Source organism: Sander vitreus, chromosome 7 (assembly GCF_031162955.1).
Source record: "Sander vitreus isolate 19-12246 chromosome 7, sanVit1, whole genome shotgun sequence".
Lineage (NCBI taxonomy): Eukaryota > Metazoa > Chordata > Actinopteri > Perciformes > Percidae > Sander > Sander vitreus.
In genome coordinates this window covers 33,561,575-33,576,814 of record NC_135861.1, presented here as the reverse complement: position 1 = coordinate 33,576,814, position 15,240 = coordinate 33,561,575, and the positions used below count along the sequence as shown (strand labels likewise).

At 39.0% G+C, this 15,240-nt stretch overlaps 3 protein-coding genes across 3 annotated transcripts in view; all 3 read right to left on the bottom strand.

Annotated features, from left to right (window-relative positions):
* Positions 1-2,089, bottom strand: part of nppa (natriuretic peptide A) — a 3,951-nt gene extending 1,862 nt beyond the window's left edge. Inside the window, exon 1 of the mRNA XM_078254085.1 lies at positions 1,979-2,089. Within this exon, the coding sequence (XP_078110211.1) occupies positions 1,979-2,089 (111 nt within the window). The remainder of the gene's footprint in view (positions 1-1,978) is intronic.
* Positions 2,090-9,351: 7,262 nt separating this feature from the next.
* nppb (natriuretic peptide B) lies at positions 9,352-10,303 on the bottom strand. The gene is made up of 2 exons (XM_078254079.1): positions 10,202-10,303; positions 9,352-9,636 (listed from the first exon to the last, which is right to left on the bottom strand). The coding sequence occupies exons 1-2, from the start codon at positions 10,301-10,303 to the stop codon at positions 9,352-9,354; spliced, it is 387 nt and encodes a 128-aa protein (XP_078110205.1).
* Positions 10,304-13,809: 3,506 nt separating this feature from the next.
* On the bottom strand, positions 13,810-14,517 carry nppal (natriuretic peptide A-like). Its single transcript, XM_078254077.1, has 2 exons — positions 14,413-14,517; positions 13,810-14,121 (listed from the first exon to the last, which is right to left on the bottom strand). Exons 1-2 carry the CDS (start codon positions 14,494-14,496, stop codon positions 13,810-13,812), a joined length of 396 nt encoding a protein of 131 aa, XP_078110203.1. The 5' UTR covers positions 14,497-14,517.
* Between the last annotated feature and the right edge of the window lie 723 nt (positions 14,518-15,240).

Sequence of the window (15,240 nt, the reverse complement as noted above, 5' to 3'; positions counted from 1 at the left end):
CACGTTGCCGGCCCTATCTCCAAGTATGGTCTGGATACACCACTTATCTATTCTGGGATAGGGAAAAAAAGCTCTGGCTTGTGTGTATTTCTTTAAACCAAACATAACTGTCCTGGGTGACACTAAGCCTGGAATGCAGCGACGGTGCCCCTGCAAATTAGATAGCGGAGATAGCTAAAGGAAAAGGACGGAATGTCAGAATTTTATCCCAGCAATGTACATCCGTTGAGCCAGACTACAATGCCTCTAAGTCCTAATATTCACATAACAGTAATGGATGGAAATGCACAATTACTGCTGTTGGAGTTGATAAAGGTTGTTTAGTACTTAATACACTTTTAAAAGAACAGTTAAGAACTATTCTTGTTACCCAGGCTTAGATGTGGGTTAGGTTCAGGGTTGGGAGATCTGTTTCATCTCTGTGCCTCTAGTAAAAAGATGGGCAGGGACATGTTTAGCCTCAGCTTGCATCTTATGAGGTGCATGTCGGATTGTGACAGTATCTGAAACATCCTTTTCATGATTACCTTTGAGGAGAGACCGAGATCATGTGCACCATGAATTGTGCATTTGGAATGTGTGGCTTAATTCCCTGGGAAATATCATCCAGATACCTAACATATCACAGTTTTATCAATTCTCAAGCAAACTTGGAATTTGGATGGAAGTGACAATTAAACATGAAAATCTTGTTTTTGACTAAAATTAAATTAAATTAAAAACTATCCTCACTGTCCACAGTTTCTTTGATATAAATGAGTTCTACAGAAAGCAGTGTTATGCGGACACCTTTTACCTGTACTCATAAAAAACTTGAAATGAAACTTTTAGGGAATCAGAAACCCTGTCAATTTAAATGTTACTCATTTTATTTCCCACCATGAAGGTCTAAATGCTATAATAATAATTTCCAACACCCTTTTCCACACTGTCAGATATAAAATTCTGCAATAAACACAAATAAACACAGGCACAAAAAGTGCAAAGTTGGAAAAAGGTAACAATAAGTGCCCCAAGGAGGTTATGTTTTCAGTTTGGTTTGTCAGCAGGGTTACATAACAACTACTGGCCAGATTTCCATGAAACTTGATTGAAGGGTGAAGCATGGACCAAGGAAGAACCCATTATATTTTGGATCGGATCCGAATCAAGGGGCATACTCAAATGTTCACTCATTACAATGTGAAATAATTCATGGCCTTGGTGGAGGGCTGCACTCTCCGAGTGCCATTCTAGTACTATTGGTGGCAGCAAATACTATTAGCATTATAGACTCCTTCCCAGTCTGACACACAGACACACACACACACACACACACACACCTTGTGTAGTCTTTTAATTGTTTCTAGGGGTGCACCAATCTGATATTAAGATCGGATATCGGTCCCGATATGGACAAAATAGCTGGGTCGAGGATCGGAAAAATGAACAGATCCACAGGCCGATCCAGTTTTGTTAGTTTTTTTCCCTCTGTCGCACGTGTGTCGCATGCTGGAAGCGTTGAGTGTACAAATAAATAAGAATTCAATACATTCGGTATCGTATCGGGACTGAAAAAGTCGGATCGGTGCATCCCTTATTGTTTCTGTCTATTGTCATGCAATAAATAAATAAAAAACTATTGAAGTATTGAATAAAACATTGTATATAAAAAATACTGTAATCAGTCTGAGAACTGTGAAAGTTTTTAAAAACGTAAAATAGTACTGAAAAAAGTACAGAGGACATGACCTCAGTGTCCTCAGTGGTAGCTACAGAGTCAGTGGCAGAAACCAAAACTAGGAGGAGTTTTTGGACACAATGTGGATAAACACAACAGCCCCAACAGCTACTATAAAACATTTTCTCATTTTTGGCCTTAGAATTCAAAACATTGTTAACTTACTCCCTGGCTTTAATTATGAATATACCTGACCTTCCAATGTGCTGTCATCAGACAGAAAGGTGTGATGACTAAAAGGGTTACATGGTTTCTTACCTTGAGCTGAGCCAGGTCACTGGTTGAAGAGGTCCTACCCAGTATGTGGCTGCTAACCAGTGTGTGCTGACACAGCAGGGCCAGCAGGCCCCACAGGACCGCAGTCCTCATGTTATCCTTTTGCTGCGAATACTGATACTACAGGCTGCACTGCAAGATTTTATATACATGCCGACACACACACACACACACACACACACACACACACACACACACACACACACACACACACACACACACACACACACACACACACACACACACTCACTCACTATGCAACAGACAGTCAGTGTCAGTGGCTCATCATTTGGTAGATTACCTCAAGTGCATTCTGACACCTCTGCATGATAAGGCAGCTGGTCAGATGTCCCTTTAAGTGGTGCCTGGTGGTAGGTGATGTGTGTGTGTCTGTGTATCATCACACTTACCGACCAACAGTGGCATGACCTCAGGAGCGATCTTGGAGCTCTGAGCTCAGACATGGTGTGTATTGACAGGAATGCAGCATTCACCATGCAAATACTTAACACTGTTCACACTCCTGAGCCTTAAAAATACCATAGTAGGTTAAAACTGCTTCCCCTGGGTTACAGGGAGGCTACGTGGTTTAGATTAGTAGAAGAAGGAAACAATGTCATTAATATTTATTGTACACAATATTTATAATGATTCTGTGTGGTTTTGAGTTATGTTTCAGTTTGTAAGGAAGGGTTGAGAAGGTTATGCTAAATTGAATGCAAGCAGTACCAAACATTACTAAATTAGCCCCATGTCATGTCCCAAGTATAAAGTTGGCGAATAACATAAATGACACACTGAAAAAGGCTTAGGCTAATCTACAAACTCCCATCACTCAACTCTGTCTCCTAAAGAACTACATTCCCATACAACTAAACTGCATTCTGAATGACGTTTTAAGGGAAACAGATTTTCTCCTGGATTACACATCCTTGTACCAGCGACAGGTGCATGTTATAGCGCTTTTGCTCAATACTGGACCAATTTCAAATTTCTTTTTCACATTAGTCATTTAGATTGAAAAACACCAAAATTACCCTTTAAGTATGTTACATAAGTTAACGTATGCAGGTGTTAAAATAAGTCAACATTGACTTTTTGTTTCATGTGGAACACAAAGAGCGTTCTCCTTGGTGAAAGTCCCATGTTTGTTTGACTCAACTCTAACCTCCCAACGGAGAGTTTGAACACGGACTTTGATTAGAAATTGTATTTCTTTACATCAAAAACAAACAGAAAATACTTTTCCCTCCTAACATAATTGAGAATGCAGTTGTATGAAAGTTATTGGTAGGCGACAGGGCTGCATCACTACAACACACCCGTTTTGGTTATGCTTACTTTATCAAGCCGGGTACAACAGAGGAGAATTGGCTAACTTCAGGTTAGGGTACTGTCAACATGCACTCGCATACATTAATGTGCCCGCCTACATGCAAAAATATACTATCAACCATTTAAATTCATACATAGTCCAGGGGATATGTGCCAAATTTAAGGTGATATGTTCACTTTTTCATAAAAGCACAAAACTTACACTTGTACAGTTTGGTGCCCTGAACATTTTCAGAAATGGAGCCATCACAAAAACCACTTGGTGGCCATGGCGGCTATTTTACTTTACACAATTCAATCATGTATTTATTAGCACATAAAGAAAGAAAGAGCGATATTAATAATAACAGAATAGGGAGGCCTATTCAAGTTTTACTAACTAAAAACAATTTCAAATACAACTAATACGTTTAAAAACGTATTTATTTTTCCCATTTAAAAAAAATCACAGAAACTTTTTTTTTTACTCCATAAAAATGAAATTAAAAGAACAACATTAAACCTTAACTACGGTATATGCCAGTTCTGGGATTATATAAGAGTGTTTTTAATTGTTTTTAATAACAAAATGATCTGATCTCCTGAACCAAACATGGTAACAGAATAAATGATGTTCCCCCTATGTTTTGATGGTCAAGGATTACAATGATGCCATATTCAACATTCTAAACTGTTCATGTGAATAGTAAATAGTTTCCAGTTTCGATGATTGGTCCAGGCAGGCTATAAAGGCTTAAAGAGACAGATGCTCCAACAGACTGAGGGTGACTACCAAGGGGGTAAGTGTCTGTCAACACAACTCGTAGCTCCTATGGTGCCATTTTGATGCTAGCAAGCACTCAACCGCCGTTAGCATTCCATTGACTCCCGTTGGGGGGGATTTGCTCTATTGCTCCATTCCTCTTCGCAGATATGCAAAGTAGTAATCACTGGGGCACTAGAATCTATGGATTGTAGTGAAAGAAACAGCTAAAGTAACACAAATAAAATATCAGCTCATATAAGTACACAATGAGAGAGAGAGACAGAGAGAGACAGAGAGAAAACGCTGATTTTGTGGATTAGCTCTTTGTTTTTTTTTATATCGCACGGCTTTCAGGATGTCAGGACGACAAATAGCAATAATCTAAAGACTCTGTTTTCAATCCTCAACAGAGCAGTGTTGGCATTAACATACACCTTTAACAGAGCGTTTAATAAAACAAGGAACATTTATTTTAACAAATGTTACTCTGTATTCTCAGATTTCAAAGAGCTGAACGACCTTTCAAAGTTAAAAATCCTCCTGGGAGAAGAAGACAGGGCATATTATGCTGCCCTTTATATATGAGGATGCCACAACCTGAGGGACAGTCAATGACACACACACACACACACACACACACAAAGATAATAATGTGAATCAATACAATAATTGTTTAGGTCATTTTTGGGACATTACATAGACTTACAAATATAAGGGGGTAAAACCCCTGCAGCCTGGGGTAGAAGGTTAATTTTAACCTGAGAAACAATATGTATATGACATATGTCACATGTAAATGTAACATGTATATGTCCCGTGAAATATGTTCATAATACTGTTTATTGTATTTTGATGCTGTGGCAACATTGAAAATTTGATGCCAATAACATTCTTTAATTATTGAATTTAATAAAATTGAGAGCGACACAGAGAGGCTTATCCCGAATCCAAAACGGGATAAGCCTCATAATTGGAATATTCATGTCCATGTAAACACACATGATTCAAAACGATATGCAAGCAATGTGGTTACAGCAATACTAGCGTCCAAAGCAAACACCAGCACAGGTGATCAGCACATTATACACACACAAACACGGACATTCTCATTCAATATTCATACTTTCAATATATTCATATCTGTAGTGACCACTGAGGGGCGAACAGATGAACTTGTTTTATACTAAAAATACAGTAAACCAATGTCCAGTGCTGTACAGGCCTATTAATGGTGATTACACCATAGATAGAGAACAACCTTGTTGAATACTTGATTCTGATTGGTCACAGCATTCTACAGTCTGTTATTTCTGTACAACAAAGCGTTGCCATGGCCAGAGTTCTGATTATAGATTGTGGAGGACCATTTTAAAATCAATAAAATTGTTTTAAAAACAATATTTGAGAAGGTGGAGGAAACCGCACTAAAGGCAACAATGCAAACAGAGCATTAGTTAGCTTCATGGTTAGCTCATTCACCAAGGGGAGAGGTGTGTGGTAAAGTAAACCGCCCCAACCGGGACGGAGGCATTATCAGCGGGTAACCTCTGTATGAGCAGCCATGGCATAAGCGGGAAAATGTAGAGCGAGCCAGTCATATTGTGAATTGAACCCCTTCAGGCCTTTTCAAGACCTGCATCACCCTGTCAGCAATAAAGACCGGCTTGCTCTACAATAACCTTTACCTATTATTATTATTATTTTGTTCCTGAGTTTGCCATTCCTGCTAATGTCTTGTCTGTTGGCTGAGCCTGTTCCTGAGTTGGCTGTTCCTGCTGATGTCTTTTTAGTCTACTTCTGCCATGCCCCAAGATTTGAATTGACTTTTTTTACTATTTAAATTATATTCGACTCTAGTATTACAGTAACAAGGCTAAATGAAAGCAGAAATTTACTGGACAAAAACATTTTTCAAGTAGGCTCCTCTAGAATTTATTTGAGGTATACAGAAGTGGAAAACAGCATTGCTTTTATTTATTTATTGACTTTATTTCTCTAGCTATAGCCACACTGGGGGCCTTGTGTGTGTGTGTGTGTGTGTGTGTGTGTGTGTGTGTGTGTGTGTGTGTGTGTGTGTGTGTGTGTGTGTGTGTGTGTGTGTGTGTGTGGGTGTGTGTGTGTGTGTGTGTGCGGGTGTGTGCGCGGGTGTGTGCGCGTGTGTGTGCGCGTGTGTGTGTGTGTGTGTGTGTGTGTGTGTGTGTGTGTGTGTGTGTGTGTGTGTGTGTGTGTGTGTGTGTGTGTGTGTGTGTGTGTGTGTGTGTGTGTGTGTGTGTGTGTGTGTGTGTGTGTGTGTGTGTGTGTGTGTGTGTGTGTGTGTGTGTGTGTGTGTGTGTGTGCGGGTGTGTGTGTGTGTGTGTGTGTGTGTGTGTGTGTGTGTGTGTGTGTGTGTGTGTGTGTGTGTGTGTGTGTGTGTATGTGCGATGATGGAGTGGAGAAATGATTTGTTATGTCTAGTGGAATGAATTAACTCTAAGCCTGCCAGCTAGTAAAAAGCCACAAAATAACGAGTGCCGATGGTTGCAGATGCCAAAGATTAAATGCAGCTTGATGGTTTCAGGTCATTTATGTAGACTGACAAAAGGCACAGACAGAAAGCCAACCAGTTTGAGGGTTATCAGCAGAGTTATATAGTAACAAAGTAGAACTACTTCACTACTGTACTTAAGTACTAAAAGGCTGTATCTGTACTCTACTGGAGTATTATTTTTTTCTCCTACTTCCACTTTTACTTGAGTACATATTTTCGATGAGTTTAATACTTTTACTCCGATACATTTATTATGCGCTGCATCGTTATTTGTTACTGTTGTGAATTCCTCACACTACGGAGACTGTGTAGGTTACAGTGTGTGTAGTTACGACTACGTTAGTTACATACGTAATTTACATAAGAAATCCCAGAGATCGCTTCGTGTTTCTTTTCATTACGGTCGCCTGTTCAGAAGTCAGAGACGATGTAAGTTTGTACTCTTTCCATTTAGCTATTGTTAAGCTATTCCTGAGTTGTTTCAGTCTGCAGTGAGTACTGAATGTTAACCGTTTTACCCTGTGATGTGAAGCTGCTAGTTTATCTGTATTTTGCTAGCTGCTAGTTTATCTGTATTTTGCTAGCTTGCTAACTTTCCTGTTCATCACGTTACTAGCTGGTGTGTGATTCGTTTTTTGGGGCTTTAATCGTTACTGTGCTGGAGAGGATGTTCATTTTACTTGCACAGTGTGATAATTGTACATTTTATTTCAGTATTTGTTAATATTTGTTATTTTTAATATAATATTATATATTTAATATTTGTTAATTCCTTTGTCTACAGCCAAAGGAATTGTGAGTCTCCTTTAGGCTAAACATTTGAAATAATATAAACAATATGATATTCAAACTTTTGAGTACTTTCTTTAATAACTACATAACACAATACTTGTACTTTTACTGTCAGTACTTGAGTAGTGCTTTTTAAAATAAACTACTACTAAATACTTAAGTACAAAAAATGTTGAATACTTTAGTACTTCTACTTAAGTGTGGTGCTTAAAGAGCACTTCAACTTCTACTCAAGTCACTTTTTTGATAGAGCACTTGTACTTTTACTCAAGTCTGGGTCTGTAGTTCTTTATACATGTCTGGTTATCAGTTATTGTCCCTCACAGTGTCGACAGAGTCAAACCATTATTTGCAGCACACTAACTATCAGTATGAGGGGCCATCTGGGACATTATTCACAATTACCTCACACACATACAAGTGAAATGCTCTCACACACTCTAGCGAAAAATTATACTCTCACATACTATACTGAAACCTCACGCACGCACAACTAAATTGCTCGTAAACACTACTGAAACGCTCTCATAAACGCTACTGAAACCCTCTCGTAAACGCTACTGAAACCCTCTTATAAACGCTACTGAAACCCTCTCATGCGCAATACTGAAACGCTCTTATAAACGCTACTGAAGTGCTCTCACATGCAACACTGTAACGCTCTCATGCACAACACTGAAACACTCTTATAAATGCTACTGAATCCCTCTCAAGCCCAATACTGACTCGCTGTCATATATACAACTGAAACGGGAATTCACTTTCAATAGTGAACATCACAACCTGCATCTGTTGACTGGGTTCTGATGTTCTCCACTGATGCTAAAGTAACGCTTGCTTGTGTTAGGCAGCCATCCTGCTGACTGAAGACATTAGCGTCACAACCGTCTGGATGTATTTAACACGCGACGCGCCTTCCTTTTGAAAGTGAATTCCCGTTTCATTTGTGCATATGAGAGCGATTCATTATTGCGAGTGAGAGCGTTTCATTAGCAATTATGAGAACGCTTCAGTAGCGTTTATGAGAGCATTTCAGTAGTGTTTACGAGCAATTCAGTTGTGTGTGCATGAGGTTTCAGTATAGTATGTGAGAGTATAATTGTTCTATAGTGTGTATGAAAGCATTTCACTAGAGTGTGTGAGAGCATTTCACTTGTATGTTTGTGAGGTAATTGTGAATAATGTCCCAGATGGCCCCTCATAATCTTGTGTCTGTGTTTCTCTTATCATCTCAGTGTCTGTCTCTGGCAGTCTCATGTTAGATAGATGTAGGACAATAACAGCCATGTGACTGGGACATTTACTGCCAGCAGCGGAAGTTGGGTTTCTCATGTTGAAATTAACCTTCTACCCCAGGCTGCAGGGTTTTTTACCCCCTTATGTTTGTAAGTCTATGTAATGTCCCAAAAAATGACCTAAACAATTATAGAATTGATTCACATTATTATCTTTGTGTGTGTGTATGTGTGTGTGTGTGTGTGTGTGTGTGTGTGTGTGTGTGTGTGTGTGTGTGTGTGTGTGTGTGTGTGTGTGTGTGTATCTGTGTGTGGTTACTAACTATTTTGCTGTGCATGATGACGCTCGGTTCAGTGATGTGTAGTAGTAAACATTTATTAAAACATTCAACAGTACATTAAATAGAACAGTCCTATAAATGTATGTGTAAGCCACCATCAATATTCAATAAATATTAGTAAATAAATAGCATTAAAATAAAAATATATTTTGTAGAGACGTTGCAGTTCCAGAATTCCGATGGTAAGACTTCATCTTCACTTTGGATCTGCAAGAGAACACGATAACAACAGCAGCTGTTAAGATTATTCATACATCCTGATTCCGTTCATTAATGATACAAATGTGCATGTATAATATCAGAATAAATACAATATGAAGAAAGCATAACGGGAAAAATACACATGGAGCTATTTTTTTTACTGTTTTCTGTGGGTGTCGTTACTGTAACTTACTGCCGACAGTGTTGCACCCCAGGGAGCTCATGGAGCCTATTCTGTCCATCCGTCGACCGAAGCAGCCTGAGGTTTTCCTGGGCGAGTTGTTGCCGACGCTCTTCAGGTTCTTTGCTAAGAAAAACTCTCTGATCGCTTCCTCATCCAGTCCTGTTTGGGGCTGCTGTCCATCTGCTGCTTCTTCTATGTTCAGGCTCTCCAGACTGTCCCTCCTTGCAGGGACTCTCTGGTCCACATTAGGAACTGACTCCTCTAATCTTTGAAGGAGCACCTGCAACAAACACATATACTGTAGGCTAAATCTTGCATACTAAAAATAAACATGTAATTTTTGCAATGAGGATAAACATTTACAGGAGAAGCCTTCAGACATTTCTGGTAGCACATTCAAGCATTGTTATGCATAAGAAGCAGATTTTTAGACAATACGAAGCATTAGTGATCTTTTCCAACAGTGAAGGCTCCAAATAAACATGTCCTTTAAGTTAATGTAGTCTTGTAACTTTAGACTACAGCATTATTTATTTTTTACGTACTCATTACACTTAGTATTTGCTTAGAGCACCAAATTGAACTTCAGTAACCACATATCAGATCATAGAGTCCTACTAAATTATACATGGTCCCAGAGGTCCATATAGGAAGTGGAGTTGAGTGTTGAGTGATGATCTTTAAACAATACAATCTATAACTGGGATTACTAAAGTTAAATAAACTAAAACTGTCTTTTCATGCTGCTGCAGATTTCCTAAAATTGTATCCATGTTTCCTAGAACTGTCTAGAAAACGTGAACTTTCCAAACCCATGTTTCAGAATCCCTCCTTTAGAGACTCACCTTTAAGATGTCTATATCAGTGTCAGTCAAGCCTGTGCTGATGGGATAGGTGCTGAACAGCTGCAGGTTTAGGATGAGGAGGAGGAAACAGGACAGATGCATGATTCTCTGGGAGTTCCTGTTGGTCGTATCAATAGATGGATGGATGGATGGATGATCTATGTCTTCTTTGCCTGGGAGCTGTTTGGCTGCTAGAGTCCACAGCAGTAGTCTGCCCTCTTTTATGCATAGACTTGACACACGTAGGTATGCCAGGAATTGGACTGCCATTCCTGACACCTGATTCTGATAACAGGAGCTGTCGGAAACTGCTCCTTTTAAAGCGTTGTCTCTTAGATATGGGGCATTCGTATGACATAGCTGCTTCCATATGCTACTTTGTTTCAGAAGCATACTCCAACCCCCCTGTACAATGGGCATTGTTGTCAATGAGCTATTGGAAGTAGTAAACTAACAGACAGTGTTACTAAATTAAGAGGGTGAACATAATTGTGGTGTGGTGTGCTGGTTCAGCCTTCAACCGGCGGAACAAAATTCAGACCACCACTCTACTAAAGAGTTCCTGAAAATGATGCAAATGTCCCACCAGCTCTCAGGGTGCTGCTCTATGGCAGACTGTGACTTCTTTTTTTATTTTATTTTTTATTTGCACACACATAAGACTGCATAAAATTTAGATGATGAAAAAAGTAACAGTATGTAATGTGTCAGGAGAAGTCAAGAAGCCACAGTTGTGGGAAGCAAGAACATCAAAGTCTCACATTACATAGTTATTACAATCTGTCTTATATTAATTGTAATTAGAAATTTGAAGGCTGCAATCAATATTTTATATTAGTAACTGATCAAATGACTATCTATAATGTCAAAGGGGTCACCTATTACGAACCCACAGAGAATGAAAACTGAAACATGACGAGGAGCCCCAACCAGAAGCAGACACTATAGTCACACTTTCTTTGTGTTTGTTTCTTAAGAGCTCACAAGCCAAAAAGGTTGTTTATTATTTAACAGCTTTACAAGCTCTCTAACCAGTAAGTAACCAGTAACTACAGTTGTCAGATTAATGTAGTGAAGTACAAAGTAGGCTATACACAAAATATTTCTGACATATAGTAGATAGAAGTATAAAGTAGTATGAAATGGAAACACTTAGGCTAAGTAAAATACAATTACCTAAATTTGTACATAAGTACATTACTTGAATAGGCCTACGGTGTTAGTTCTTCTTTGTTCACCACTGCTTCAGAAGGACTTTTAAAAGGTAAGTTGTTGTAGAAAATGATTTTTCTCAAGCGAAATTATTGTAGGCTTTAACATTGTAAAATAATTACATTTCCATTCAACATATTTGTTAATTAATATGTGTTATATGTCACAGACTATTCAGCAGGTGGTAGGAGTGATGCTGTAACTAAGACGTGTGTGGATCTTGCCTAAACACACTTTACGCACACATTTTGCATAGATTCAAGTTGGACATGCTCATCTGTAGAATACGTGGCCAAAGTCAATAAATTAGTGTTAAATAAATTAGAAAGTTAGGAGTCAATTACATGTTGGTGACAGATCCCGTCGTCACTGTGGAACCACATGATATTTTGTCTCTGCCTTATGAGTTTTGTATTTTAGTAGGTCAACCGCTCTAATATCCAGACTATGACACTAATGAAGCTCAGCGTAAATTCTTTCAGGAAGACTTCTAAACTTCATCCACCTCTCTCTCTTCCTAAAACTGATCAGCTGTTTCGAGGTGTTCACGTTTCTGTTAAACCAACCAGAATTGGCCATGAATTTCATGAGCCAATCACAGCATGGCATCCCTGCTTTAATTCTGTTCTTCTCTCTGCTGCTGTCAGCTGTCATTTCAGGCAAAGCGTGCAACCCTCCTCCTCCCCTTCCTCCTCCACTCATCGTCACCCGCTGGACGGTCCGGTCTTCGGGCTCCTTCACCACCACCAGTTTCTAGACTCCATCGGGGGGATATGTTTTGGCTTCTCTACCCCTTTAAAATTGTTTTTATAACGATGGAGTCTAATCTCCAAAGACTCTGTACATTTCATATTATGCATATGTACAAATAAACCTTATTTGCAACAAAGTCTCTCCTGATTGAATTGTTATGCGACTAACATCTGGATTTGTTCATGTTTCACCAGGTTTTTATCTTTTATCTGAAGGTTTTAGACTTTTTAACTTCCATAATCTATTATTATTATTATTATTATTATTATTATTATTATTATTATATATAATTGGATTATTATAGGTTTGTTGTGTCCAATCAAGGACATCTTGTGGGTCATCTTGAAACTTGAAATCAGTCGTGTGCAGTCATGTTACTCAACTAAAACATAAACTGTTCATATGTGATTCAAATATCACCTGCATCACGTGTTCATTTTCAAACCGTGGCGTCTTTTACAACCCGAAATAGTTCAAATTGAACATGTAACTTCTGACATCTGATGGTAATGTAAACATGAAATTATTATGAATGACATGTTCCCTGTCTAACACATTGGCCTAATAAATGTGCACCCAGTATGACAATATTCCCTGAAAATGAGTACACTGCTTTCAAATGTGCCCATAAAAGAATCACAGACTCAGCTATTATGCAAAATAATTATTTTACTACAATGAAATCTATTGCAACTCTACTTTATCCAACAAAAATATAAAATAAATAATAAATACATTTACAATAATTAATTTTTTAATAGCTGACATATGAGAAAAGGAACCGTGGACAGGAGAGCCTTGTCAGTGTCAGTTAAAGGTGTGGGACTGTGAGAGGAGATCTGCTGCTGCTTATGGTCACACTGATCCCCACGTCATCCACGCCTGTTGACAGAACAAAAATCCATTACTACACCACATTAAAATATGTTGCCATAACTGCAGCTGCTGCCCTGATGCCCTTGAGCAATGAGCCACTTCGCCTCCAGCAGCTGCAGTGCAGATGCTCAGTGGCACCAGTCCCAGTGTCTCGTAATAATAAAGGTTTTTGATGCACTTTCATTTTCAGTGCAACTAATTACAATGAACTCTTTCTGAAATACATCACAAACTATTCATGGGATTGATTTGTAAACAATGTTCAGAATCTGTATTCTTCTATCGTCCTTTTGTTCATTAATTCCAATAGGTTTCTTCATTTTCTGCTTTGGGCATGTGATTGCTGCATTATGTATTTACAGTAGTTAAGTAAGATTAGCATAATGAATGTATGTATAAGATTGAACACCTAAATGTGTCTGTTTTCCTAGTTGTGTAAAGCCAACTTCATTTATTATACTAGGCTATATAGTAATGTGCTGTAGTAACTGTAGTAGTTAGAGTTTTTTTCTACACTTAGCCCTGATATTCTGCATCACACACTGCATAACACCCGTGAGTGTAAAAAGAAATTGTCATCCATTTATTATTGTCACATATTTGCCCACACCTTCAGGACTAAATTGACAGCAGCCATCGCTTCACATTACGAAAAGAAAGTTATAGAAAGCTCTATTCTCCGACTCTTTTTCTCTCTGTTGCGATTATTAAAAATGAATAAACAGGAGGATTCCATTCATATCTCTCCCCAGTTCCTACCTTCATCTTCAGCATCCCAATCCGCTGAAGGAACCGATCCTCTCCAGCCGGACACCGAAGCAGCTCCTCAGCCCCCCCTTCTTGTACCGGCTCCACGAGCGCTTGGAGGTCCTCATGAGATCTTTGAAGAGGCGCGCTTGGACGTTGTCTTTGGCCGCCTGCAGTGCCGAGTTGCTGGGGTCGGAGGAGTCCCACGGGTGCTGCTCTGGAGCTCCGAACACCGACTTGTCTGTGTTTCCATCTCTCCCCTCCACCTCCATCTCCTCAGAGGTGTAATACGGCGCGGCGTTGATCTCCTCTTCTAGAAGCTGCTTTAAACTCTGTGTGTGTGTGTGTGTGGGGGGGGGGATAAAGCGCACAAACCTGAACTGAAAACATTTTCCTCATAATGTATTTCGCTGAAACATCTACTGTAGTCATGGTAGTTATAACACAAACACACACTAATAATGAACTCAGCCTGGCTGTATGTTGTTTATGGCTATCTTTAACACACATCTATAAATATAAAAAAAATATGTACACTAACTTTATTTTTAGACAGACGTATTGATTGGCCTATGGCATCTTCATGTCATTGTAGTTTGTCATCAGTTAAAAGGTCAACTTACCTGTAGATCAGAAATGGATTTGGCTCCTACCAAATGAAGCAGTAAAAGCAGAGATAAACAGAACACTGAGATATTTGGGTTCATTTTCTTTTGTAATTTTCAAAATTCTTTTTTCTGTACGGACAAGCTGCCGCGCGACTCAGTCCTCCCTGCTCTTGTGTCTCTTGCTGTGGCCAGGTGCCTCCTTTATACCGACCTGATTCCATCACGCAGCCTGGGAAAATTAACGAGCCGGGACTAATGCTATGAAACACGTGGGAGTCCAGGCTGACTGTTTCCAGGTTGGAACTGCTCTGGAGCTGTCAGACGGCAGATCAGGACTTACACCTTAAAGTCAAACTCAAACTAAACATACGTACTCTTTATTTTCTATTGCTTTTGTTTAGAATAACTATCATCATTTGTCATTTCAAGTAGACACTTGTTCCTTTACCAGATTTACAATTCTTTTTCTCCACAGCAGGGATTAATAGGAAAACAACCTTGACTTAATATCACCTGGGAAATGTATTCTTTTATTGTTTGGGAAATCGTAGTTTCGTAACAAGAACAGAAAATGCTTCTGGTAATTGAAATTGCGGTAAAAATGAGAAAACACAAGTGAGCTGATCCTCAAAGTAATATAATAAAACAAAAACTGATTCAACAACACAATGTTACGCTGCAAATGGTACTCAAACGGTAAAATCCACTGTGAATCTATAAAGTATTACATTTTAAACTGATTTTGACTCCTTTTTTATCAGATTTTGTCACACTTGTTAGGACTAGACTGCAGTTTTGTCTCAATTTCTGTGCTAATTTAGGCTGTTGTCCTATGCCTTCTTG

What these genes read in the sequence shown, in the direction of transcription:
- nppb (XM_078254079.1), bottom strand. Translation starts at nt 10,303, where the DNA reads ATGCATCTGTCCTGTTTCCTCCTCCTCATCCTAAACCTGCAGCTGTTC. An exon ending in CTGATATAGACATCTTAAAG is followed by an intron (nt 9,637 to 10,201) that starts GTGAGTCTCTAA and finishes TGTTTGTTGCAG; the next exon opens with GTGCTCCTTCAAAGATTAGA.
- nppal (XM_078254077.1), bottom strand. Translation starts at nt 14,496, where the DNA reads ATGAACCCAAATATCTCAGTGTTCTGTTTATCTCTGCTTTTACTGCTT. An exon ending in AATCCATTTCTGATCTACAG is followed by an intron (nt 14,122 to 14,412) that starts GTAAGTTGACCT and finishes ACACACACACAG; the next exon opens with AGTTTAAAGCAGCTTCTAGA.